This window comes from Ruditapes philippinarum, unplaced genomic scaffold (genome assembly GCF_026571515.1).
Source record: "Ruditapes philippinarum isolate M1 unplaced genomic scaffold, ASM2657151v2 ctg3687_1_1_1_1, whole genome shotgun sequence".
In the NCBI taxonomy this organism is placed as follows: Eukaryota; Metazoa; Mollusca; class Bivalvia; order Venerida; family Veneridae; genus Ruditapes; species Ruditapes philippinarum.
The window spans coordinates 52,718-80,336 of NW_026854652.1; the positions used below are offsets into that span (position 1 = coordinate 52,718).

At 32.8% G+C, this 27,619-nt stretch overlaps 1 protein-coding gene across 1 annotated transcript; it reads left to right on the forward strand.

Moving 5' to 3' along the window:
- The first annotated feature begins 3,884 nt into the window (after window positions 1–3,884).
- LOC132740684 (centromere protein J-like) lies at window positions 3,885–27,541 on the forward strand. Its single transcript, XM_060728636.1, has 24 exons — window positions 3,885–4,786; window positions 5,281–5,481; window positions 6,101–6,225; window positions 7,073–7,327; window positions 7,616–7,734; window positions 8,648–8,786; window positions 9,631–9,738; window positions 10,915–11,125; window positions 11,534–11,634; window positions 12,633–12,806; window positions 13,780–13,920; window positions 14,578–15,661; window positions 16,262–16,377; window positions 17,296–17,451; window positions 18,355–18,458; window positions 19,113–19,206; window positions 19,705–19,872; window positions 20,146–20,245; window positions 21,875–22,313; window positions 22,952–23,102; window positions 23,544–23,684; window positions 24,327–24,400; window positions 25,344–25,539; window positions 26,312–27,541. Exons 1-24 carry the CDS (start codon window positions 4,408–4,410, stop codon window positions 26,438–26,440), a joined length of 4,905 nt encoding a protein of 1,634 aa, XP_060584619.1. The 5' UTR covers window positions 3,885–4,407; the 3' UTR covers window positions 26,441–27,541.
- Window positions 27,542–27,619: the final 78 nt, after the last annotated feature.

The window sequence follows — 27,619 nt, forward strand, 5'->3', positions numbered from 1 at the left end:
TTTGAGACAGTTCTAAAGTTACTTTTACTTACCTGCCCTTCACATTTGTCTTGCTGTATCATGATTTTGGGTTTGATTTCGTTAATTTGAAAGAAAGTTACAGGGTTTTAAAAAAACAACAACCCTTTAAATCAGTTTTTAAGTTTATTTTCACTAAGTCACGGCAATAAACCCTGGATGGTGGAAAGTTCTTGACTATGGGGCTGCGTATCATGAACGTTGCCGATCGCCTTTGATTTGTCTTTATTCCCCCAGTTTTCCTTTTTTACTCTTATAAACTAGCGACTCTCAATTTCTTTTTCCCACGCGGGGAAAGACTTTCAATATATTGGTAACATTAAAGCACAGCTCAATTGACCCATCACTAGTACGGAGGCCTTCCAATACGAAAAAATTTATCAGGAAATCTGCTAAATCAATAATGATAATAATAATATTAATAGAGCCAGATTGTAACTCTTTCCCGACCTTCTTGATAATGTTTACCATGTGCATGAAACAGGTATCAATAACCTATAGTTTTGAATGTCTAGATCAAAACATAGTAATCTTTTCATCAACAAAGTTTACATCCAATGCGGATAAGTATGCAAGTATGTATGTAAAATGATAAATATTAAATTTCAGATCTATCTAGCAAAGGAGATCGATTTTTTCTTAAAGAATTTTAATTATGTGCACTAGACATACATTAGAAATATTATCTAATAAAGTTTGAAGCCTAAATGTCCTATAATGAGGCCGGATTCATTCTCTATTTAGCCAGTGCTTTCAGTGCTTTGATCAGAGTTAAAGAGAAAATTTCTGGAATAACATTCTGTGTGTGCGTGTGATTTTTTATGCTTACAATACTCAAATTCATGTTCGTTGTATAAAAGGTATTACGAAGTTTTTTTTTTTTCCTGAACGGGTGTCAGATAAACCAAAGTGACCTTTGAAATAGGACCCATTACACTGATTGAAAAGTAAATTTTCTTTAGCCTAGATATCATTGATATTTTAACCATCACAAAGTTAATTAATACATAATATTTAATAATTACACGAAAGCTCTCAAATTAACATAGAATATTTGTAAAAATTTGTGTATGTCAGTTTCGAACTCCGTACGTTTAGCTAAATTCATCATTGTAATGGAGAAAAAAACATGATTACAACAATGTAATGCTTTAAATATATTGAAATTGCTTTTGAAAGATTTTCTCACAAGACCATATGAGAAACAACAAGTAATTTTAACAAACAAACCCATTATGTGCTTTTAAATTTATGGATTGTTGGTATATTCCGGTTTCGCACTTTCGTTGCTGCCGATACACAAAAAATTCTCCGTTTCGCTTTTTAGTCATCCCGAGAATCATCACGTGACCGTATGTTTTTATTCAGATTTGCAAACTGAAAGGTGTTTAAAACGCTTTTCCCACAAAATTGGAGAAAATATGTATTTCAAAACGACTTGCCAATCCAAAGAAACACATATCAATGTATCACTGATTCTGTTTGAATGTCCCTAACTCGCAGGTAACAAAAAAATATCGGTTCGTGAAATTTTACTTTTTTTTGTGACATTCGGTCGTACCTCAAACATTCATTGTATTGTTGTTATACCTTTCATAATCTCCGTTGCGCCAATGTTTTATTGCGAAACGGAGATTTTATTTTCAAAACTGTATACTGTTTTTTTTTATGTCTAGGTAGAATACTGAATATATCAGATTCTAAATGGACGGCGAAATGGACATAATTTCGGCGCAACGGAAAATGAAGATTTTCATAACGGGTAGATCTTATGTTTGAACATAACTTAAGAATTTGAGAATAATAAGTAACAGTCTTTTAATAATGATTTCCTTTCCTTTATTTTAGAAAATGTTGAAAATAGGATATTGTAAAAGATATTTAAATTACGGCGAAATGGACTATTTCGGCGCAACGGGGGATATTCATAACAGTTTTATCATATCATATTATTTTATTAATTTATTATCTTTCATTAATCATTGTGTTCTTTTTCAATAATTGTTTGTTGCGTATACATTGTATATTTCACCAAAAGCAATCCAAATATTTCATAATTATGATTTTTACAAAAGGTAATCAATTACGCGAGAATTGTTAGCAATTAGAAACGTATCGTGCGCGTGTATGGCACGGGTGTTTAATAATGTTTTTAACACTTGTAATAGAAAACTTGACCGTCATCAGTGGCGGATTCAGACTCCAAAATGTTTTATTACGTCTCACATTCCATATACACATTTTTTCACATAGTTTGAGTGAAATATTGGCGTAATAAGCTTCAAAAGCAATATTTTCGACAATAACAAGTTATAAAAAAATATTTAATACCTTAAAGTCAATACATGTTCCTCTTACATTATCTAAATGGTGTGAAAACGCGTGTCCAATAAACATCAACCACGTGTCATTGGTAATTTAATTATCGGTACTTAACACCCGTGATAAACATTCTTCAAATCACCAAATTGCTGTTATTTCGCTAAATAAACAGTAGCTGCATTTGATTTTAACGGGGTTTTCTGATTGGTAAGTAACGTTCAATTTAATTATTTTATGTTTTTTCACTGTTTTAAAATGGAAATAGAAAGAACAGCAAATTCTACATGCATGTCGTTTTACTATTTTAATAATTTCATCAAACAATTAATATTTTGTATAGTTAATATTTTAACAAATAAAGTGATTTGCTTATATATTCCCGGCAGCAGAAATAAGAAAATAATTTTTACAGTTAAAAAATTATAGGATCAAATTTAAACGGGTACTATTTTAGTCACAGTAAAAATGATCCACAAAAGTATAATAATATTAAGCAAATACTTACATGTTTGATATTTAAGCACTGTTTAAAATGAACGAACACTCTTTATGAAAAACACCCCTCTTTGAAGCAATTTGGTTGTCTGCAGCTTAAAAATGGTGCTTATTAGCAAATACTTCTGTTAACGGTCAATGTTTGAGATGAAATGTGTTGCGTTTCATGGTAAACGTGTTGTAATTAAGCGCTGTAATACAAATCTTTTGAATAAAGATATGAATTTGTTTTCTTAAGTGTTACATGTCATTGATTAAAGTCATTACAATATTTAACGTAAATATAACGTAATACACGGGAAAAAAGAAACAGATTTAAAGACTCGTGTTAATTAATTTCATATATTAGTACATACGTTGTGCCGATTTTCCAAAATTATCTCCGTTGCGCCATGAAATTTCCATTTCGCCAGGCATATATAATCCTTTAGTGTAAACATATACAATTTATGAAACATTTTAAAAAATACTCACTTAAAAGTGCTAAACAATCATTTTAGATGCTCAAATACAGCATATTGACTTTAAAAAAGGCGTTGTGTCGGTTTTTTCTAAAAAATTATCTCCGTTTCGCCATGAAATTTCCATTTCGCCAGGCATATAACCCTTCAGTGCAATTAAACATATACAATTTATGAAACATTTAAATCATACTTACTTAATAGTGCTAAACAATCATTTTAGATGCTTAAATATAGCATATTGACTTTAAAAAAGGCGTTGTGCCGGTTTTTCTAAAAAAATATCTCCGTTGCGCCCGTTGCGTCCGTTGCGCCAAAAAAAATCTCCGTTGCGTATTTTAGTGGTACCCCCTCAGTGGAGTACCTTTAAATGCTTAGAGTTCGGTTACATGACAAATAATGTCAAAAGTTAAGAATGTCTACAGTACAGATGATTGAAAAGTGGTTGTGATTAAAAACTGGCAGTATGTGGATAGCTTTAAGGAAAACTAAAAATTGCACTATACCTTTAGTGTAGCACAAGACTTAGTTGTTTTGTACCTATCCCATAAAAGTCGTTATCACAATATGTAAAATTCACAAGTGAGATTTTAATGGCGGACATTTGTAAACATTTTTGTTGTCACGGGGTATTTTTCCATCTTTTGCATTGACAGATGAACGATTTGAAAGAAAATCTTTATAATTTCATGGAAAATGAATGTCTAATTTGAGTGGTTCAATTTTGTATGTTTTCGTGACGCTTATTTTGTAAAAACTGCTTGTTTTCTCTTTAATTTCTCTCTCAGGAAACAACATGTTTGATTTGGAGGCGGTGAATTTGAAATGATTTTATTCATTTCGGTCATTATAATGGTGTTTTGAAAAATCTGTGACTCTCTTAATCCGGTATATTTGTCACGTGATTTAAATATTTGATGTGTTTATCTTAATTTTTCAAGAAATATTTTGTTATTCTAAAAAGGAAAACTTGTCAGTCTTAAGGCAAATTATTACAAGTTTTGCATCAAAGCTGAAGCATATATGCCACGGTCTATGTTTTCAAGTGATTTCACATAAATAATAAAAATGGGGTAGGCTACTAACTATAACTGTCACTGAGATTTACATAATGGATAATTCATTTGGATCAAGGCCACCATGGCCAACTCGACCGATGGGCATGCAGGCACAGACATATGGTGGAAACATGCCACCCAATATGAATCAAAACTTCAACGCTCTTCAACCTGGCCAACCACGAGCATCAGTAATGAATGGGTTCAATGGTGTCCCGCAAGCTCTTAATACAATGTCAACACCAAGTTCCATGGGCGGAGGATACCCCATGTGGGATATGGACATACCAAGTCAGATGTTCATGCAGACAATGAATTTTGAGCGGATGATGCAGCAGCAGCAACAACAACAACAACAACAAGGCATGATGGAGCCAGTTGCAAACATGAGTGTACTTTCCAATAGATCAGACGATGCCTCAAATAGAAATGGTGGGTAAATTATTCATTGTACACTACACAATGAAACATAATTATAATGACTATCAACTAAACCATAAACTGAGTGTTTTGATCACTCTCCTGATCTTTGCCACAGATCTTTTGAGTATGATCTGTTTCAATCGTAAATTTATCTTGGAGTGATTCCAGGGTTTTCCTTAGTTGGTGATTGATAAAATTTATGTGATTTCATCATTCATATCCACATTGTTCAAGACTTCAACTTGAGAACATTCTTTGTAGAGAATTTCTTTTTCACAAAAATTAAGGTTAAAGCATGCGTCACAAACAAATTCTTAGTTGCCCATAACTGTAAGATATATGTCAATGTCACATGACATGAATTCCCAATAAGACAATAAGTTTTTACATGTACTGATGTAGGTGTAAAAAATATACATGTGACATAATTATAAGTGAAATCTTCATTATGTAATAGTACAAGTTAGAGAACTATGTATATTTGTTTTGTTTTTTTATTACAGAGTCGGGTCGTGATTTGATTGAACAACAGCAGGCTATGGAGCAGGCTCGTTTATTGCAAAGATTTAAGGAGTTACGTCAGTGGCAGCACCAACAACAGGAAGTTCTGATGACACAACAACAACAACAACTTAGTCTTTTACGGAAAGAACAGGAGAAAATGAAAGGCATGATGTCTAAACAGAGAGAAAACCAGTGGGGAGGTAACATAATCACTCTTTACATTTGTGCACATCTCTTTAAATATAGATGCATACAGAGCTTTTATGATAATATTTTCTAGCTTAAACTAGGTCTCATTGGAGTCATTCTCTTCTGGGCTCTCAACGGCCGAGAGATAAAGGGCGTTTATTAGCCTTATTATTAGGTGATACAAACCACTTGTCATCTACCACTGATAGTTTAAGTCCTGTAAGGGTGGTACATGTAAAGCATAATTATGAAGTTGTGTTTTAATTAAGAAAATGCAATTTTCATTCTTAGTTTTACGAGTATATTGTTATGTTAAGTACAAAGTTCTGTCATATAATATGATCTCTAAAGTTTGTAAATAAATATATTTTTCCTTCAAAAATCTAGGTCCTACCTCTGCCTTTAAAGACTGAAAACATCATTTGCAATTTCTGGTAACTTTTTTAGATTAAAGGCTATCATTACGGAATTTTTCACTGTTATAATGTGACCAAGGAATATTATTTATGTTTATGTGTCAGATGTGTTTTTACTTTTATATACAATGTAACTGAATTGATGTTTGAGTTACTGTAGTTCAGAATATTCTATTTTATTGAGATATAGAATTAGATTGTCTTTAATATACAGGAGGACATTCAAATGTATACGGGAACACAGAGACACCGCCACGTCGTCAGTTACCTCCCGGAACAGATATATCAAAACTAATGCAACCAAATGTGAATCAACCACAAGTCGGTCAGGATTTCAATGTAAGTGTATATCGTCACCTTACAGGCTTACTGCAGAAATGGGTTAACACGCTATATAATTATGCTCCCCGAAAAAAATCAGGGGAGCATATAGTCACCGGGTTGTCCATACGTCCCAAATTCATGTCCGGCCCATAACTTTTGTATTTGAAGTCGGATTTTACAAATATTTCACAGAAATGATCACCATATAGAGGCGACATGTCGCACACAACATTTATTTGGGTTGCTACCTTGAAGGTCAAGGTCACAGCATGACCTTGCAGCAAAATCATGTCTGGCCCATAACTTTGTTATTTGAAGTCGGATTTTACAACTATTTCTTTCATTGAAAAGTACATTTTAATAGTGGCAATATGGTTGAGTGGTTAATACGTTTGACTAGTAATGTAAGGGTTGCTAGCCAACGGGGTATAACACCCACCAGGTGCATTGTTTTGTTTCACGAGAAACTTGACACTCATTGCTCAGTACTGGTTAGTTCCAGAAATGTTTATGAATCTGCGTCTATAAGCTTATACATGTAGCTTTGTACACAATCAAACTAAAATAAATTGAATGACATGTTGCATTACATCCCTTCCTTGTTCATATAGTTTAAAAATAAATTATGTATTTACTCAGAGTAATAACATTACGGTGTGTTCTCTCAAGTTACCTACCTTTCAGTCTTCATTTGTATAGCCAGTATGCCTGAAAATTGTTAAGCAATTAATTCAGACAAGTATTTGAAGGCTTAGTAGGTTACATGTACATGTCACATGTCTTGTTTGTGTGCTTGCCAAACTGTCTTACCAGCTTGGAATTCTTCATTAAATAATGTACATGTATGTCAATATTTAATCAGGGTCAGCATATGTTACCTAGACCAGTGATGTACGTACAGCCAAAAGAAGACGATGATGAAATCAAGACTAACCCGGATTTATTCAGTGACACAAACTCGAACCGAGGCAGTCAGGCTGGTATGGATGATGGCATGTTTCCGATACCAGACTCGGCCTCAGAGGCTAGCGTTGAAGTGGGACTTCATCACCTGAGGCAGGGACAAATAAAGCAGCCATCTCAGTGTAGGCAAAGATTTAATCCTCATGAACTAGATGTAAGTTTTTTCCCTTTAAGATTGATTAATTGTTTCCTTTATCAAAATTTCTTGTTGTTAGATAATGAAAGACTTGAGTGCCAGCCAGTTAGTTATGTCCTATAAGTAAGAAAATCACCTGAAAATTTCCAGAATTTGCTTATTACCTAATATTAGATATACAAAAATGTTAACATAGATGAAAGTGTGTATCAAATACATTTAATAACATTTAATAAAAGAAAAGATAAAAGAATAATTAAAACATAATGAACATCATCTTATTATCATGGTTATTTATTATTTTAGGCTCCCAAAAAGCTCCATAGATCTTTCGCTGAACTGGAACATGACCCAGAATTCTTAAATTTGTCATCCCAGTCACCAACCATGTTGGAGATGCAACACGGATCAAAACAAGATGCAAGGTAAATTTATAAGCCTATTTCTAACATAGTTGCTTGAAACAAGTAATTGCAGAAAAATGATTTCATTCCTGGGATGAAGCTAATTGTTTTGTGTTTGTCTGTCCTTATTCAAAACATTTTATTAACTAGTTGAAAATAAGTGATAAGTTCTTGACTTTGACATACTGCCTTGTCCTTGAAGTGAATGTAGGGTATATGTCTTGCTCAGTGAAATAAGTCTCCCTAATAGGACTCAGATTTTAATCCGAGACCACTCAGTCCTAAATCAATCATTCATGTACTAAAACTGGACCATAGCTTCCCCCCAAAAATAGTGTAAATTTAAGTGTTATATTTACTCAGGACCCACTCAGATATTGAATGTGAGAAAACTATGCAGCAGGAAATGGTCGTAAACCATCAGTTACAGAATTCCTACCATTCTGTTACTATACCTACATGTATTTAGCAGCTCTCTACCACTGTAGCTTCTTAAACTTTTGTAGGGATACAAGAAGGTTTTGAAAAATGTAAAACAAGATATTGTGTCAGTAGTTGAAGTAAATTTCTCTTAAGAATATTGTAACATAAGTTTACATATTGGATATTATGCCTTTCTCAGATTGTAATGTAAGTTAATTTATTGGATATTATGACTTTCTCAGATTGTAACATTAGTTTATATATTGGATATTATGACTTTCTCAGATTGTAACATAAGTTTATATATTGGATATTATGACTTTCTCAGATTGTAACATAAGTTTATATATTGGATATTATGACTTTCTCAGATTGTAACATAAGTTTATATATTGGATATTATGACTTTCTCAGATTGTAACATAAGTCTACGTACATGATATTATGACTTTCTCAGATTTTAACATCTGTTTTTTATTGAATATTCTGACTTTCTTTGATTGAATTATAGAAATGAAAGAATTGAGGAGGAGGATGAAAACAATTCTGATGATGAAAGTGAAGATGATGATGATGATGACAATGATGATGATAGCAGTGATAAAAGTGATGATAGTGATGATGAAGATCAAGAAGATACTCAAATAGAGGTATTGTACTAATAACAAGTCGGCACTGGTTTCTTGGAATATGAATAACTATATCATTGAAACACACACCGATTTTCAACACTTTTGTATGGATTTTTTTTTATCTCAAACAGACAATTACATGTACTGTTATTGGAGATTTTCAAGCTTTACTTACTGGTGTAAACATGTGGTAAAATCTTCAGGTTTGGTTTTAGTGATTTTATAGCTGAAACTGTATGATGTTCTAAAATGAATTTTTTTTATATATATATTTTTTTGTTGTTGTGTGGAGGATGGGGGGAGGGGAAAAAAGGTAAATTCTTGTTCAATTATTATAATAGTTGTTGCAAAGAAGGTTGTAATTGCAAACTATGTTTAAAGTTTCTTCTACAGACATGGAAAAAAAACTAATCTAGATCATACGTGTGAACTTTTTTTGATGATCAAGTGGGAGGTTTTCCTGCTAAAGAGGGAGATTTTAGCATTTACAATAAACAAAGAAGGAAGTTCTGACATAAACAATAGGGAGATTTCTTTAATTTGTGGACAAAAAACTAATTTTCAGACAAATCTTAGAAAATATGGCTACCAAAAGTGGGAGTCTCCAGCTTAAAGTGGGAGAGTTCACATGTATAATCTAGATGACTGCCCCAAATGAAATTTCTAAACATGAGCACAATACAGTTCAAGTTCCCAATACAAAATATATTAAACATGTTCTAATACAATGTCAAATTAACCTAGAGATTCTGATTAAAATTCTAGACTATTGCAAGTAATATGTTAACTATTGGAAGTTATTTGACTTAAGGTTTAGAATCATACTTTATACTTCACATGAAAGACATCTTTACAACTGCAGGTGAAGGCAGGAGGTGGTATAGATGATATACCTATCAAGCCAGGTTTAGAAGCTGGAAAAACATTTGAAGAACTTTTAGAAGAACAGTTAAAGGCTGAGGAAGAGAGGGTAAAGTTCATATTTTTATTTTCCCATAATGTTACTTTAATTTCCAACCGATTATTTATGTCCAAGTTAACATATTTGTTAAAGCATGAGTGTGAGATGAGTTCTTGAAATTTGTATTAACCATTCATGTTTTAATTTGAAACTAACTAATATGGTAGTGATGTCATCTTATGAAACACAGCTGTGATCAGAGCAGGGTGTTAAACCTGTGATTCCTGTGTTATTGTAATACCTTACCACAAGCCACTAGTACTGGTTGCTTGAGTTATAATTTGGTATCACCAAGGATTCAGCTTAATTCAGTGAAAGCGTTTTAGAGGAGATACTTTTGAAGCTGTATAATAAAGTCTTTCCCCTTTGAATGGTGGACCTTTCCAGAGTTTAGCAGTGAAAAATTTAAACCCACATTTTCTATTCATTGCTTGGTCAATTGCTCACAAACAGTATCACAAAACCATAGTTTTCTTTTCCGTAAACCAGATCAACCAGTGAACATCTTTTATTCAAGTTGGATAACCAGTCAACCTATTTGCATAAAACTGTTAACACAGAACAGGTCTATTGTGGCTTGCTTGTACAACTTCTCAGAATGGAAGATACTGATTATTCAGTTTGAATATGTTGCATTACATTTTTAGAGGAATACAGTTGTACATTTAACATTCATGTGTAGTTATAAAAAGAACATATCTCTAGTTAGAAAAGTTAAAAAAAAAATTTTTTATATTAATGTTCTGCACAGTTCCTTTAAAATCTCGAACATTGAGTCAAATGGTCATTTGTCTCTTACTGCTAATTCAGAAATCATGTGGGATTAGTAGTTAATTATCATGCAAAGCCAATAAGATGAATTGCCGACAAAGATATGACAAAAATTTGTGTAAAAATTAGAATAACAACCATATTTGAAATTATTTTATTTGGCAAAGCTATCACACTAGCTATAACAAGATGTTCACACATACACAATGCATATTTATACACTTGTTACTATATATAGAAACAAAATTTCAACTGAGTGTCACGTAAACGATTATCAGTTTGTGGTCCGGGGCCGATTATCACCTTCAGGCCTTACTCTGCTGTGTATTAATCTCTTTTTCTAAAGAAATATTGTGTGGTATTCTTAAAACAAACTGTTGTGTAATAATGTAATTTATTTCTGCAATCTTACAGTTAAGAGCAGCAAATGCCAATGTGGATTCACCTAGTCAACCAAAAAGAAGCTTCCTCAAAAAAGGTGAAGGGATTGCAAGGTTTGAATCCAAACCTGGTCAGCGACCTTCTAAAGTGAAAAAGAAAACCACAGTACCGGGTGTTGTTAGTAAGACATCAAGTAAACAGGCCTCACAGAAACCTGAGACTACTAGTGCACAAACAAAATCTGGTAAGTCTGAGAATAACAGCCTCTATGGCAGAATGGTTAGTGTCCAGTGACTTCAAGTTTTACATCGCACCAACACAGTGAAGAACATGTGGCGACTTTTCAGCTTTACTGGTGGAGGAAGACCTCCGGTGCCCTTCAGTGCATTATTTCAGGCACAACAGGGCACATGAGTAGAACCACAAATGTTCCATAAGCTAGCTGGATTGCTTCCTCACATGAAACAATCCAAAGTCCATGTCAGGATACGAACCCACAGCAATGAAGGGCAGTGTAGGTAAGTAATTTTGTATTAATAATAATGATAATCCAGATTTCACTGTAGTTTAAGCTTTTTCATGCCTCTATGTAGATAGGGTTCTAAAAACCATTGACTTATGAAAGTACAAGATAAGATGATTTATATTACAGGCAGCAACAAGGCCGCTGGAAAACCACCAACTAGCAATAAAAACCAACCTGGTAAGAAGGTCACAGGTCAAGGGTCAAAGCAACACAAGACTGATGATAAGGTTAATATATATTATTTCTTTATTTTCAACATTTATTATAGAATAAAGTTTGAATATATGCAGACGTTTTATTCAAGGTAAAATAAGTAAATTGTCACTTTTAAGTGGTTTAGTGCTAAGATATTGAATGAACTTTGTGTCATTTTGTCTTCCATTTACTTTCAAAATTTAAGTATTTTTGTGATACATTTATAGGACTAGGTGTACTGGGCTTTGATGGTCCATCTACTGTACAATAATCAAATGTTGTAGCTATAAACAAAACAGTTTAAAACATAAAAACTTTCATAGGATGAAATTCAGTACACTGTCCTTATTTGCTACTCTTTTCTTTAAAAAGTTCAACTGCTTTGGGATAATCTTCACCTTCATTATTGAATTTTTATGGGAATTTTATAATATGTAAAGATTATTTAATGTTTTTCTATAAATACAGGATTTATTTTCATTGAGTGATACGAAAATAAATATTTCATGAAATATGATAATTTTTTTACCTCATGATGAAATAAATCCTGTATTTATAGTAAAAAACTTGAAGCTTCTGTTATTATATACTTTTTTTTCTCTTTTTTGACATTACATTTTGAAAGACTTCTTAAAATGTGTGTATTGGCTGAATTTAGAAGAATGTTGTCAGGCTAGACACCAATAAAAATTCAGAAAATGTGTATCACTGCAGTAAAAAAAAAATTCTACAGTGAAAATACAGAAAATGAAAATACACATTTTATTTCTTTAATATTTCTCAATAATTCATAATAAGTATATAATGAATGTCTATTTTTGGCCTAATTTTATTGTTAAAGTTAAACTTACTTTTACCATAAATGTATGGCAAAGGGCAATGACTTGAGAAGCTATTATTAGCTTTTTACGTTCTGCTCATTATGTAGTTTGTTCCTAAGTACTTAAAAAGTCAAATTAATGAAAACATGTATTACATATAAAACACCTTATTATATGTAGTTTTTGACCTCATGCTTAATTTATTGAAGAAGAAGAAGTTGTCTAAAAAGTCTCCAGGTAATGATGCAGAAAAACAGGCGAAGGTGAAGGACGTGTCAGGAAACGAGGACAAGCAATTGAAAGGGAAATTGAAGCGCGCAGACTCTTTTCCAGATGACGCTTCATTTGTAGCTAATTTAAAAGAGAGGCAGAAAGAATCTGAGGTAAAGAAATCGAAACATTTAAATTCTTAGACTGCGTGTATGTTTTCTTTTTTCTTTCTATAAACATTTTTTGGGGTTAGGTTGTAAGTCACACAGACTTTGTTAAGTTCTTATTAAGATTTTTAGCTTTACTGGTGGAAGAAAACTACAGATGGCACTTTGCAAATTATTTCAGTCAGTAACACAAATTAAAAAGATAGCCTTTCTTTTGTAAGCAAGAATTGAATGATAGAAATTAAATGTTAATGGCTTAAAGCCACTTTATTAAAACCTATATGGTGAGGGAAAAAGGCTGGTACCCAAATACCTGAGACATTTGGATAAAAATGTCACACTAAATATTTTCTAAAACTTTTCCAGCCTCTAGAAAAACTACATGTTCCACATAATTGAGCCACCTTGCTATGCCTAGCACTATTAATAATGTATGTCAAGTGTTTGCTCTTCATTTATTTAGTTATAGAATTATATAATATCTAAATCTCTTTGTTTCCAGGGAAATGGTTGTATAATAATAGAGTATTTGTATAGGATATTTCTAAGAAATCATAATTGTGCTACAGAAGATGGATGTTTTCATTATATATATAAAGATATACTATGCTCAAATTTGATATTAGAAAATATTGATAATTTACTACACAGTCTCTTTTTAGATATAATATAAACATGTTTTGACTTCACACAAAGTAGCTATGTTATGTATGAAATTGTACACACTATAGGTGGTCACAATATGAATATATAGTTTTAACACCAACTTTACTTGACCTGTAATGGGGAAACAACTTCCCATTTCTATTATTCAAGTTAGATGTATTCAGTAAGAATTTCATAGATTTCAATAATTTTCTGTGATAACAATATTTTACTCAAGGATGAACATAGTAATTAGTATATCTTTAAGATATAACTAAGATGGCAAACATTTTCTTTGTTTCACTTTATAATTGTTTATATTTTACATTGATAGCGAGATATGGAGGAACTGGATGAGTTTGAGATTCTTGAACACTTCGCTGACAACATGTCATTTTGTAGTAACTCCTCAATAGTAACCAAAGGTCTACATGGCTTACAGAATGATAGAATCCTGCCCGGTGTTAAACCCAAAGTAAGTGAAATAAATGGTTTTTGTGGTGTTTTTTTGGTGTTTTTTTTTTCAATTAAATTAATTTTCTTGATGAATTATTCATTTACCTTTCAAATAATTTTTGAGTCCATCAAATTAGGTGGAAGATGTAGTACTAAAATTAATCAATTATTTGTTAAAGAGCTAACTGATATGGTATATTAGTTCACAAATAAAACATAAACTAGTAGCTGGTCTGTCTATGCTTCCTGTCGTCACACATGCATTAACATTTATCATATAGCTCTATTATATGACCAATATCTTGTTTGGGTGAATGGAAGATCCATGGACCTAAAACTTTTGGTAGGCTTTCAGTTGGGGGTGATGAGTTGTGGGCCAGGTCAATATGGTTGAAAATTTATTTTGGTACTTTTCTTCATGGTTTTAGCTTTCATCACAAAGCAGTTTTACAGTCTGCCCAGTATTGATGATGTTGGTTTAAATTTTACATTTTTATAATGAAAACCCTTAATGTAAAAATTGGTGGTTTCAAATTTAAAAAACAGAAAAATAGTCCATGAGGACTAGTATAAGTAACATTGTAAGGGTCTAGGGGTTTGGTCAGACTTTGCACATTTGAAAATATGATAACTTATTCTCATCTGAAGGTTTCATTGATTTCTTTTGTGATTACAGAGTCAAGAAATAGGAAGGTCAAATAGTCCAAGGGCAACTTTGATAAAGAAATTGGAGGAAGAGAAAAAGGCCAAGCATAAAAAACAGTTGGAAGAACAGTCTAACATGAAGCATGGAGGTTTACGGTCAAACTCAGATAGTAAAAGAAATACTGGTGTTAGAACTTTGGAAAACATGCTAAAAAAAGAAGACTGGCAGAAAAAAGAACCGGTGAAAGTAGATGCTGCTAAGACTGCAATAGATGATGATAACAGTGATGAATATGAATCAGTGAGTGATAGTAGTGATGATTCAAGTGATGAATCCAGTACTGATGATGATGATAATAATGATGATCATAAAAATGATCAAAATGATATGTATGGTGTTCTTAAACAATTCGGTATTAAGGATGGCCGTGTTCAAAATTTGCTAAGTGAAAAGACTAATAGTAAAGGGAAGAATGATTCAGTGTGTTCAACTGATAAAAAGCTGGAGAGAGTGTTAAGTTACACAGGGTTTACTGAGTCAAGTAGTGTTTCACAGACATCGGAATCGGAACAGGAAGTCGATTTAGACGATGATGATTTTGACTTCTCCGATAAAGGAGAAGTAGAAACTAAGGAACCACCGAAGTCGTTGACTCGGAAAGTGGCCGGGAGAGACGATAAAAATAAGTTTCCGTTTCAGAATCTGCCGTCAGATAAAGACATGTTACAGGTTAATGTTATCGGAAGTGCCTTTATGCCGAAAGCAAAATCTCCGGGTGTTATCTCAAAAGAAAAGGTTTCAAAACCGGAAACTTTCACACATATACAACACGATATTCTAAAGGAAGAGACTAAATTTTCGTATCACTCAGATTCCGACTCTGTAGGCAACAAACATAACGGGAGTTTGAGTGACGAAGACGATGATAAATCCAATGACGGAGATAAAAATTCTCGGAAGTCTTTTGGCGAGAAGAAAACATTGCAATTTGATGACGATGATGAATGGGGAGAGCTTACACCGAAAATTTTAAAATTGAGAAAACGGAAAGATTCAGAAAATGAAAATGATAAGACACTTGTAGAAGATACAGATGTGGATAAAGAAGATACTAGTAGGTTATGTTATGCTCTCTAAGGTTTAATGTTTAAAAATTACTAAATATTGAACATAAGTTTTGTTTTCAAAATGGGTCAGAAATATGATAGTGGTTCGAAATTTTAACTGGATTTTTGAAATTTTGCCAAAAGCAAATTTTCTATAGTTACTATAAGAAAACTTGAATAAGAAAAAAGGTGATACTCAATTTTTTTGATATAATATCAAATTGATATTAGTGTAACTCAAAGTTATACATGTGTAATGTTATATTTTGGGGCTTAGAGTTAATGCAAATTACAAGAAGTACACAATGTATTATTAAGCCATGAAATAAAAAGAACCTGATGTTTGTTGTCAGTTCATATAAAATTTGTATAGAAAATGTCATCTAGCAAACTTTTGTAACATTTTCCTGAATTTATTTCAAACGAAATACCATACCTTCTAAGTCAAGTTTTATATAAATTGTGATTAATTCTAAACCAAAAATGATTAGCCTTTGCCACCAGTAAAATCCCATAAACATTGAATGGACTGTTTCAAATTCATTTCATTACACAAATTCAGTTTGTTAAAGATTAAGTAAAAGAATTGCACATGAATTGATTTTCAGGACAGGGCAAGTCTAAGAGCGAAGAGAAAAGTGGCGAGGATACCCCACCCACATCAAAACTAGTATCCAAACTTTTCCCCAGTCTAAAACCAGTGCAGAAAAAACAAGAGGAACAGGTAGATGTACAAGTATTGCTCTAGAATAATACTGTGTATTTGTAACATAGATTTTATTCTGCAATCTTAGAAATTATTTTATCTAGATGGCTGCAACAAAGTTATAAATTTTTACAATTTTATTCAAAGAAAAGTGAGCGGGCAATATTGTGTATTTGTTAGTAAAACTTTTGACAGGTTACTTGGTCATATGCACACATTAATTGGTAATATAATGTTTCTCTAGTGGTTTAGATTAAGAATAGCTTAAAAGAGTCATATGGCCATAGGACCTGTATAACTAATAAATATTGTAGTTTCATAAGTATACATATAGAGGTTTTAAAATTACAAGACTGTTTTCATTATATACTGAACATCCCTCATATATCACTTGTTAAAATGTGTTTCACTTAAGATTAGGGTATCTATAGTAGAGTGTTGGACCCCAGTGGTCACACTCACAGACTTCAAAACACTTGCATTCTTTAGTGTTATAAAAACTATTCATCCAGCTTAAGGTTGGTGGTTCTACCCATGAAAGAAATATTGCTTAGGGAAAGATATCAAAGACTTTTTTTCTGCACTAGTTACGACAGAGGCCCTAAGTGACTTTCAAGGTGTTGGTTTGACTTTGAACTGAAAAGGAAATGATATATGTGTTTGATTATTTATGTTAATATGAGAGTAAAATTCTTTACTATATTAATCAAGCAAGGTATATTTTGTGCTTTTGAAAACAAATGTAATTTTTTGATTAGGCTAAAGATATTAAAATTAAAGTGCATAGTCATATAATGTATAACAGTTTTAGTTTCGATGCAGAGTCATTAAATCATTGCTTTATTGTATGGCTCAAGTGATTAATTACAAAATGTCTGAACTAGCAGTTATTAGATACAGTGTGTGTTATAAATATTGTACTTTATGTTGTTTCAGAATTTAGAGAAGATACAGTCTGTATCGCAGGCTGGTTCAGGAGATGGCGTCCAGTCTAAAATTCTGCGAGATAAATTGATAGAGCTTGAGAGAGAGATTGAGAAATTTAGGAACGAGAATAAACATCTCGCCACACTACGCAACGAGAGAGAACAGGTATTCTGTCAAATCGGTTTATTTATGACTTTCTTCCGAGGATAGAACGTATCTTATTATAATATGGCTGTTACTTAAAGCAGCAGGCCTCCAGATTTATGCTTATTTCCATAAAAATTGTAAAACTGTATTGAAAAGTAAAATATTGTGGAGTGAACAAAGAAAGTAATTTACACATTTCAAACGGCACTTACAATCCACCTAAATTACCAAAAAAGGTCCAAATAAGTAAAAATAGTTTGTTTGTGTAAGAAGCTGTTAGCTTAAAAATACACTCTTGAATCTGTTTCTAGAACCAACCAGTACTAAACAATTAGTGTAAAGCTTCTTGCTTAAGAAAATAACAGATTGCCAATCATTAAATTACTTGTCCCTCACATTAACCGCTTGGGCATGTCGCCTTCCATTTGAAATTATGTTTCTTATTTGTGTATACTTATGTTTACTTAATATCAGTCAAATTGTCCAAACGCTATTGGTCAATTTTATATGTGTGTTTATAATCAGCCAAAGAGGAGCTAAAGTATAAACCTAATTTTATATGCACGTAATTATTTCATTCCTCACTCCAGTGCATTCAAGTTTCAAAAGGAGACTATAATTCTCTCATGTTAGGGCATCCAGCTTGTATTAGGTTGGTAGTTCTACTTGAATGCCAGGTTGCTGACATGGGGCACCTGGGGTTTTCTACCACCAGCAAAGTTTGATGTTGTCCTTAACAGTTTTAGTGTGTGACTTAATTAGATATGCACATACATATATATCTATATCTCTTGTTATTCTTCTAGATCTGTTTGAAATTTTCACCAAAAAAAAAAATTGTAGAATCTATTTTCTTTACTTTTTCATGAAGAATCATCATGATCAGTATTATGTATGATTGGATTTTGTAATTTGTTTCAGGGCTTGCATGTTCTGAAGAAAGAAATAATGGACTTTGAAAAAGAGAAGGCATTGGAGCTAAGACGCATTGAAGAATTTAGAAACGAGGAAATGAAAAAACTGAAGTATGTTTTTTATATGTTTGTTTGGTATAACAACACGGTTTAATCAGTACTTTACGTATTTATTGGCAAGTGTTTAGGGCTGTAAAGTTTGCTTGGACATTTGGAATATTCGCAGTTCAGACCTTGACAATACAGATAAAGATATTTGTAAGTCCTAAGATCTTTGGATCGCGTTTAGCAGTTATATTAACATTGTTTAACTTTATCTTGTTTACATTTTACATGCATAACCATGATCTCAGTGGATCTTCCTAAATTTGAAACATGTCTGAAATGCCAACAATTTTGTGGTTTTATAAAATTTTCCTTATGAATAATGGTAAATTCTTACTGGGGATATTTTTATAAAATGTTAAGTCATTTACTGGGCAGTTTGTATTCGGAACTATTCCATTGTTGTGGTTACTGGTATTTATCCGAATCTTACTTAATCGGGACCCACAAATTTTTTCAAATATCCTAACAGGGATCAGTACTACATCAGTATTGTGTTATTTCTTCTCCGTTATTTCTATGACAATTTTATGAAGATTTATAGCTTTAGAGGGTTTTTGACCTTTTTTTATTGCTAGTTTGCATTACTTCTTATGAAAAGACTATTCTTGCATTGTGGAATATTTGATTAATTCTTGAAAATACGAAACAATTTTACAGGCATGAGAAGAAGATGTTTGACAAGTATCAGAAAGCTGCTAGAGCAGGTCCAGACAAGAAAGAAAGGGAAGAAATAGAAAACCTTAAGGCACAGGTGTGTTATTTATTTGTTTTGCTTAACTTTAGCCCTGTTCAAAATACAGAAAACTGCGAAAAATACCTAGGAATAGCTTGATTTTGGAATTTTCAAAGGAAAACAGTTTTTACATGTAAAAGCTTGGTAACAGTAAATGTCTAAGGGTGGCTAGGCGTAAAATAACAATTATCCTGTGTCCAACTTAAAGGATTTCAATCAAACTTTCACAGAATAATTTTCAACAAGTGTCCAGGCTTAAATTGCCATGATAGGTGGAATTGATCATTTTTGACTGAACAACGGCACTTTGCATATGTTATACTCTCTGAAAACCTTGTATTATGACAATTTCCTTTTAATTTGTTCCAGATTTATACAGGTTGCTTCTGGTGAAAAGTAAAAAAATTGTGTTAAACAACTAGTGATGTAATTCATATCATAACTGATAACTAACTAATATAGTAAATATAAATTTACAAATGTAATTAAAAATATAATTAACTGATATTTTACCAGGTATGTGAACTACAAGAGGAGATGAAGCGTAAAGAGGGCCGCTGGACGGCCAACAACGCTCGCCTACGTGACAAGATAGATCATTTAGAGCAAGAAAATGAGGAATTAAAAGAGGAGATTAAACTTCTCGAGAAGAAACGTCTTGAATGGATGCAGAAAGATCAAAAGGTATTAGACATATTTAGCTTATATGATCAATGGCATTGATAAGTAGGGGATATTTTATTGTTTCAGTTCATGATTATTTTTTTAGCTCAACTGAATGAGCTGTTGTGTTAAATTTAATTTAAATTGTCCTTAAAATTGTGTAAAATTTTCAAAATTTCGTATAAGTTTCACTATAACAACATATTCTTCAACAGGTTTGGGACAGGAGAATTCATGTTTACAAAGTGTCTTGTTTATCAAATGATAAATTTTCTCAAATTTATTTTTTTTCAGAACAAGGCACGGCCAGGTGGACAGAATGTGTTACGCAGCAGTACACCAACAGAGGAGCTTGAACAGCTTACAAATGGTTTTGTTGAACATGGTTACAATGGTATATACATGTTGTTTGTCAAATTTGTTTTAGATTTGTCTTGGGTTTCTTATTGTTATAAGCAATTTAGATAAAGTTGATTGTATTGCATTCACACTGAGTTAAACTATTTGAAATTCTTCTCACCAGTGCTTCAGTATCAGCATAACACTTCCCTAAAGTTTTGGGTGTAAATTTATCTTATTAACCACTTAAGTTATTCATTTGAAACTTTATACATGTCTTTTGGATCATAATTGTTGGTGACATTCAAAGACCAAAGACTCATAAGCATGTATTTTGACTGAATGATATCCCTTTGTGAACTTTTTTTATCCAGGATTCTATTTTAGTTCCTCTAACTTCATTTAAGTTTGATTGTGTTGGAAGCTATAAGCTCATTGAAACACTTTTTAATCCACTCCTGGAACCAACTAGTACTGAGCAATGAATGTAAAGTTTCTTGCTAAAGGAAACAACACATGACTAGGTTTGAACCCACAAGGCCAGTAATTCTTAAATTACTAGTCTGACATGTTAACCACTCGGCCACACCGCCACAAGCAAGGCTTCTATTTTCTATCAAAAAATGAAAAAGACAACTGTACATTGTGACTGCCACCTATAGTATAATTATTTTTGAAATGTTATATGAAAGGTTTATGTATTGTTTAAAATGTTTGTTTTTATTATTTTGACATAATTTTATAAACAAGGTACTTTTTAGCTCGACTATTGGATAAGAATAAGTAGAGCTATTGTAGTCACCCGAGCGTCGGCGTCAGCGTAACCACTTATGTTAAAGTTTTTGTAATAGTTCAAATATTTTCAAAGTCCATTGACATATGGCTTTGAAACTTTGCACACTTGTTCACCATCATGACCCCAACCTGTAGACAGGAGGAGGTAACTCTATCAAGCATTTTGACAGAATTATGCCCCTTTTTCAACTTAGAATTTATGTTAAAGTTTTTGTAATACCTCAAATATTTTCAAAGTCCATTGACATATGGCTTTGAAACTTTGCACACTTGTTCACCATCATGACCCCAACCTATAGACAGGAGGAGGTAACTGTATCAAGCATTTTGACAGAATTATGCCCCTTTTTCGACTTAGAATTTACGTTAAAGTTTTTGTAATAGTTCAAATATTTTCAAAGTCCATTGACATATGGCTTTGAAACTTTGCACACTTGTTCACCATCATGACACCAACCTGTAGACAGGAGGAGGTAACTCTATCAAGCATTTTAACAGAATTATGCCCCTTTTTCGACTTAGAATTTACGTTAAAGTTTTTGTAATAGTTTAAATATTTTCAAAGTCCATTGACATATGGCTTTGAAACTTTGCACACTTGTTCACCATCATGACCGCGACCTGTAGACAGGAGTAGGTAACTGTATCAAGCATTATTTTTTACTATCAAGCACTAGAATAGTCGAGCGTTGCTGTCCTACCGACAGCTCTTGTTAATGTATATTAATGATGAATTATTATTCTAAGTATATGTTTTGGCCTATATTTTAAGCAGAATTGTTTGATGATATAGCCTTCTGTAAAAAATATGCAGACGATTGTAGTACCATCAGTGGCATTATTATGAGAACTACAATCTTTGTACATCATGTATTGTCTCCCTTTACAGATCTGTCTGCATCCACCACCATGCGCTCAAATTCTAGTCACAAAGCTGCCCAGCAGCAGCCGCAGCAGCAGCAGCAGCAGCAGCAGACGAAAGTAAACATTCGCTCAACTTTTCAACCACCAGCTAAACAATCAGGTCATAATCAGGCACAGTCTACACATAATAAACATTTGAATGTTAACCAGTCTGCAAAAACAACTGTGAACCATACTAATTCAAAAGTGAACCAGTCTAAGAAACTTAATACCCATAGTGCAAAGCCAGGTCATCAAGTGCATGGTCAAGGTCACAAACCAGGTCATAAGGTTACAGGTAGAGGTAACAATAGTGGGACTTCTGGGAAAAGCTCAAATTCTGGTGACAGTAAAAATGTGCTACGCAATTCTTTAGCCGAGGATCTCCCAAGGCGGGAACTTGGGACAATGGCAGAACCACAGGAGTAAGTAAACTGTTTAGATAGTTGATAATTCAACTCTGTATAACATCAATTTTTCAATCACCTTAGGATGCTTCAGCAATTGTTTTGCTCTCCCCCAAGAATGGTATGGAAGTTCTGTATACAATTACCTGTGATCTCTTCAGTAATGTTTTCTTAATGGCTCAAAGTTGCCACAAGATCGCTCAAAATTGAACTGTTCTCTTGTGCTATGGACCGGCTCAAAAAAAAGTTACAAAACATCTTAGATGGAAATATGCTTTGGCTACCATGTGGACCCAGTCCTTTCAATGTTTTTCACTTTCACTGCGAATTGTGTGAATAAATCACCATGCTGTTATGCTTGTTTATCCTTTAATACAATTTTGATGTCTATTGTTCAAAGTTTCATACTACATAATAAATTATGTTTCTAGTCATTTTGCATTTATATGGGCTTCTACTGCTGTATTAGTGTAATTAATAATTAATTAATAAAATGAAATTTATGCAAGTAATGGATAAGTAATTGATTATGTATGGTGTATTATTTTATCACCATCCCAGATACATTTTAGAATAAAACAGAACTAGAAAAATTATTGTGTTTGATATGTTTGCATTGCTTTTTGGTATACTGATGTTTGATTTTTGTTTGGTAGTTTGAGTATATATTCCGAGACTGACGGAGACATTGTATCTGCCCCTTCCAATATGCCCCGGAAATTGGCGGGAAGACCAGGGGTAGATAAATCTGTGATAGATAAGGGAGATAATGATGAGTATGACGAGATTCAGCACAGTGACGGAAAGGTATGATCATAATAAAAGTCTGGCAGGTGACCACTATAACCTAAGTGTTTGTTATACATGTATATAGGAAGTTTCTTTGCATTGACATTTCATAAGGTCTCATATTAAATGACACTAGGCTTACTTCAACCAGATTAATTATAAGTTTTAGACATATGTTGGAATGACCTTGATATTTAGATAGTTTGCTGTCAATTGCCAGAGGCTATGGCCATCATTGGCTGAAGGTCCAACATATGCTGATAGGCCAACATTTGCAGATAAGGCCAAAATTTGGCAACATTTTTGTACATAGCCAACAAATGCAAATATGGTAAACATTTGCCAATATGGCCAACATTTGCAGATATAACCTACATTTGCTGATGTGGCCAAATTTAATCAATATGGCCAACATTGCCTGTGATGAAGAATTAAATTGACATCTCTTTATGTCTTTAGGTAGAGAGAACGTACAGAAATGGAGCAAGGGAAATTTTGTTTTCAAATGGTACGAGGAAAGAAATCTCAGCAGATGGAAAATCAATTATTGTGTCTTTCTTCAATGGGGACATGAAGCAGATTATGCCTGATCAAAGAGTGGTAATTTAGTTATGATAATCTGTACTGTTAATATAAGTTTTTTTGTCTGCCTTATGAGGCACCTTTCTAGCTTGCATACAGGTGATTGGTTTTACTCAGTGGCTGACAAAAGAGTGAATTAAAGCATAGAATGGGACCGGAGTTCTCTGGAAAGCAGGAAAATAGCTGATGTGACTTAAAACCCAATTAAAAAATGATTTTTATGACTTTAAAGAATTGTTCTATTGTTTTTGTTTTATTCATTCTTTACTTAATTTGATTGTTTGAAACCATTTTGTATTCCTTTTCTATGATAATGTTTGAAGTTTAAAGAAAAATAGATTTCTCAATGGATAAAGATTCACATGATATTTAAGTGGCATCATGTTATACTTTGACACCATTTAAGTTATTTCTCTCCATTAAATTAATCCCAAAGTATCACATTTTTCTAATACAAAATACATAACATGTAAACTGTTTTCCTTTGTAGTTTTGCCACATGAAATTTCATGGCTTCCTTGATGAAATAAAAAAGGAGTCATACTCTGAATAGACTTGATACAATTGCTACTATATCTCAGTGCATCTTAAATTTGAAGAAATATTCTAATAATGGAAGAGAGTTTCTAGTTTTTATGGATTTATTTTTCACTCTTGTAGATATATTACTACTCTGAGAACCAAACCACTCACACTAACTATCCTGATGGCCTTGAAATAATACAGTTTCCAAAGTAAGTATTATTAAGCAAAACGTGCCTTTGTACTATGTACACTTTTTTGGAATTATTCTGAAATTTTGAATAGTAATATTCTGTAAATTGGAAAAGAATGAGATTATGTTATTGACACTATTTTGGAAATGTGGAAATCTCTAGCAATTTGACAAAGATCTGTTTATCAAACCTGTTTGAAAATGGAGAAAAAGAAAAAAGAACTTATTACATTAGATTCCTGACTTTATTCGTTCTTTGAGATTTTGCAAGAAAAATGAAGAAATGAAGCTGATGGGGAATTGCATTATGGGAAGACATAGGGAGATAGGTCAGAATAATATTACCTCCCTTGAACATTTGATTCATGACAGTACAGGCTACTTCCCTTAAACTTTGATATGTATCAATATAATTGAATTAACAGAAATAAACAGCAAATATGTTTGGATTTGATTTATTTATGATTTTTAGCTCGACTATTCGCAAAATAATCGAGCTAATGCAGTCACCCATTTGTCGGCGTTGGCATCCCTGTGGTTAAGTTTTTGCATGTAAGCTGGTATCTCCATTACTACTTAAGGGAATGGATTGAAACTTCACACACTTGTTCTCTGTGATTATCTAAGATGATTGGCAAAAGTCCCATAACTCTGATTTGCTTTTTTGCATAATTATGCTCCTTTTTCGACTTAGAAATTTTAGGTAAATTATTGCTTGTAAGCTGGCATCTCCATAACTACTGAAGGGTTTGTACCTTTTCGGATAATTTTATGTATTCATATAGGTAAGCATTATTATACTCAATGAAACACCCTTGTGACAACTTTTCGAATAGTCAAGCGTTACTGTCCTCAGACAGTTCTTGTTTTTTATTTTAATGCCGAAAGAGTCCATCACATTGGACTGAAAAGGGAATTTAAATATGTAACTTGTGTACTGATTGTTGTTTTATTATTTTCAGTCAACAAACAGAGAAACTGTACCCTGATGGCACCAAGGAAATAACATTTCCAGACCAGACAATCAAATATATATTTCCAAATGGCTCAGAGGAAAGTATATTCCCAGATGGTACTGTTATACGTCTTGAAAAGAACGGTGATAAAACGATGGAATTTCCCAATGGGCAGAGAGAAATACATACTCAGGAATATAAGGTTTGATATATTTTGTACATTCCTTGAGTGTTGGGCCAAATTAAAGTGAAACAATGTTCTAGTTTAAGGGGCCATGTGAACTCTTGTAAAAGAACAGTTGTTTATAAGTTAAATGGGAATGGTGTCCTAGTGAGAGAGGAATTTGGGCTTAGTGAAAGGGGGGGGGGGGGGGGGGGTTCTTTGTAAAAGTGGAGTGGTGGCCTAGTGAAAGTGAAATTACCTAGTGGGAACAGAATGTAGCCAAGAAAAACTGGAAATTGCATCCTAGTGAAAAGGGGAACAAGATGGCCTAGATATTCAAAAGGGGAGTGGTGACCTAATGAAAGGGGAGTGGTTTCCTAGATAGATAAAGGGGAGAGAGGCCTAGTGAAAATGGAGGTGTTTTCTAGTGAAATGAGATTTGTTGGCTAATTAAAAGGAAGTGGTGGCCTAGAAAGTAAAAGGGGTTATTTTTTCTAGTGAAACAGGGGTGGTGGCCTGTTTCAGGGGAGTGGCAGTCTAGTAAAAGCGGAGTAATGGGCAATTGGTTAACGTGACTATCTGGAAACATAATTTTCAAAAAATATAAGTCCATGTTCTACTCAGGGTATGACCATATTATAGGACAATGTTGAAGAACAAATGAACCTTTGTTTGAACACAATAACAAAGGAACTGTCAATATTTCATGTTAATCCAAATGCAGTAATTCAATGTACATGTATAAAATGTTTTCTGCAAATACTGAATGTAAAGTAAAATAAAATTTTAATTGAAAATTTACTTTTTTCAGAAACGAGAATACCCGGATGGCACTGTCAAAACAGTATACCCAGATGGTCGCCAGGAAACCAGATATTCTAATGGAAGATTACGTGTTAAGGATAAAGATGGAAATGTTATTGTGGACAGACAATGTTAGCATTATTTCCATTTAGAATAATTTGCCTATATTTATAATTGTACAATAGATATTTTTACAGATATTTTTACAGAAGTCCTAGACTAGAGTAAGATATACTTATACATGTTCGATGATTAATTTCTTGCCATATTCTGTTTGTAGAGAAAAATAATTACAGGTTCTATTTAGCCCTAAGCCTGATTCTACCCATGTGACCAATGCAAATTTAGATCATTCTGCACTTGTTGGCCATCTAATTATAGTCTTCACTGTTTGCTATTCAGTCAGTTCTTATTTTGTATACTTTTTTTACCTTTCCCATACATTGATGTTCTTTCTCGATTGAAAGATGACTTAAAAGATTGGCAATTTCCATTTAAGATTTTTAGGTAAGAGGTTAAAAGTAGTCTATAGAAAAACATGATAAATGTACATGTCTTTCATAATTTGAATAAGGTAATTTGTTTGTTTGTTTCATTTTACGCCTTTTCTCAACAGTATTTCAGTCATATAGGCGGGTAGTTTCCTAACCAGGTAAAAGAGATGTAATAACTTACTGTGTTCAACCAAGTCCTCATATATCATGATTTCTTAACATCTTTGCTTCAATGGCAGATAAACTAAACGATTTCAGCTGGACTTTTCATTGTTTACCGGTGCTTTATATGCTACTCATGAAATAACATTTGAATAAGAACTTGCAGGTGTCTTCATATTTATTTGACACTGAAGGTATTCACTTGACATGTGCTCAGTATCATTTGTTGAGGTCATAGGTCAAGACACGTAACTATACATTTTTACTGGATTATACATAAGATTTTCTTTGTGGCAACTTACAAATTACAGGTTTAACCTTTTGGGTGTAAGTTTTATGTCTTCAATCATTGAGGGTGTATGACTGAAGCTTCATTCTTGTCTCTTAAGTAAAATTTGTAGGATCACTTCCCAAGATCCATAACTGTAGCATGCATTTTTAATGAACAATTCCCTTTTGTAGGTCTAGAAAATTTCTGCAGGGCTAAAGTTTTACTAGCAGCAACCTGAAAGTAGTTTAGGGAGCCAACTTTCTGACAGCTATTGTTTACTTTTTTTTGTAATGCTTTGACACATGGTGCTACATAAACTCTGTTTCAATATATTCAGATATAAGACTTGTTTTGGTACAGATATATATATGACATTTTCAAGTATAAC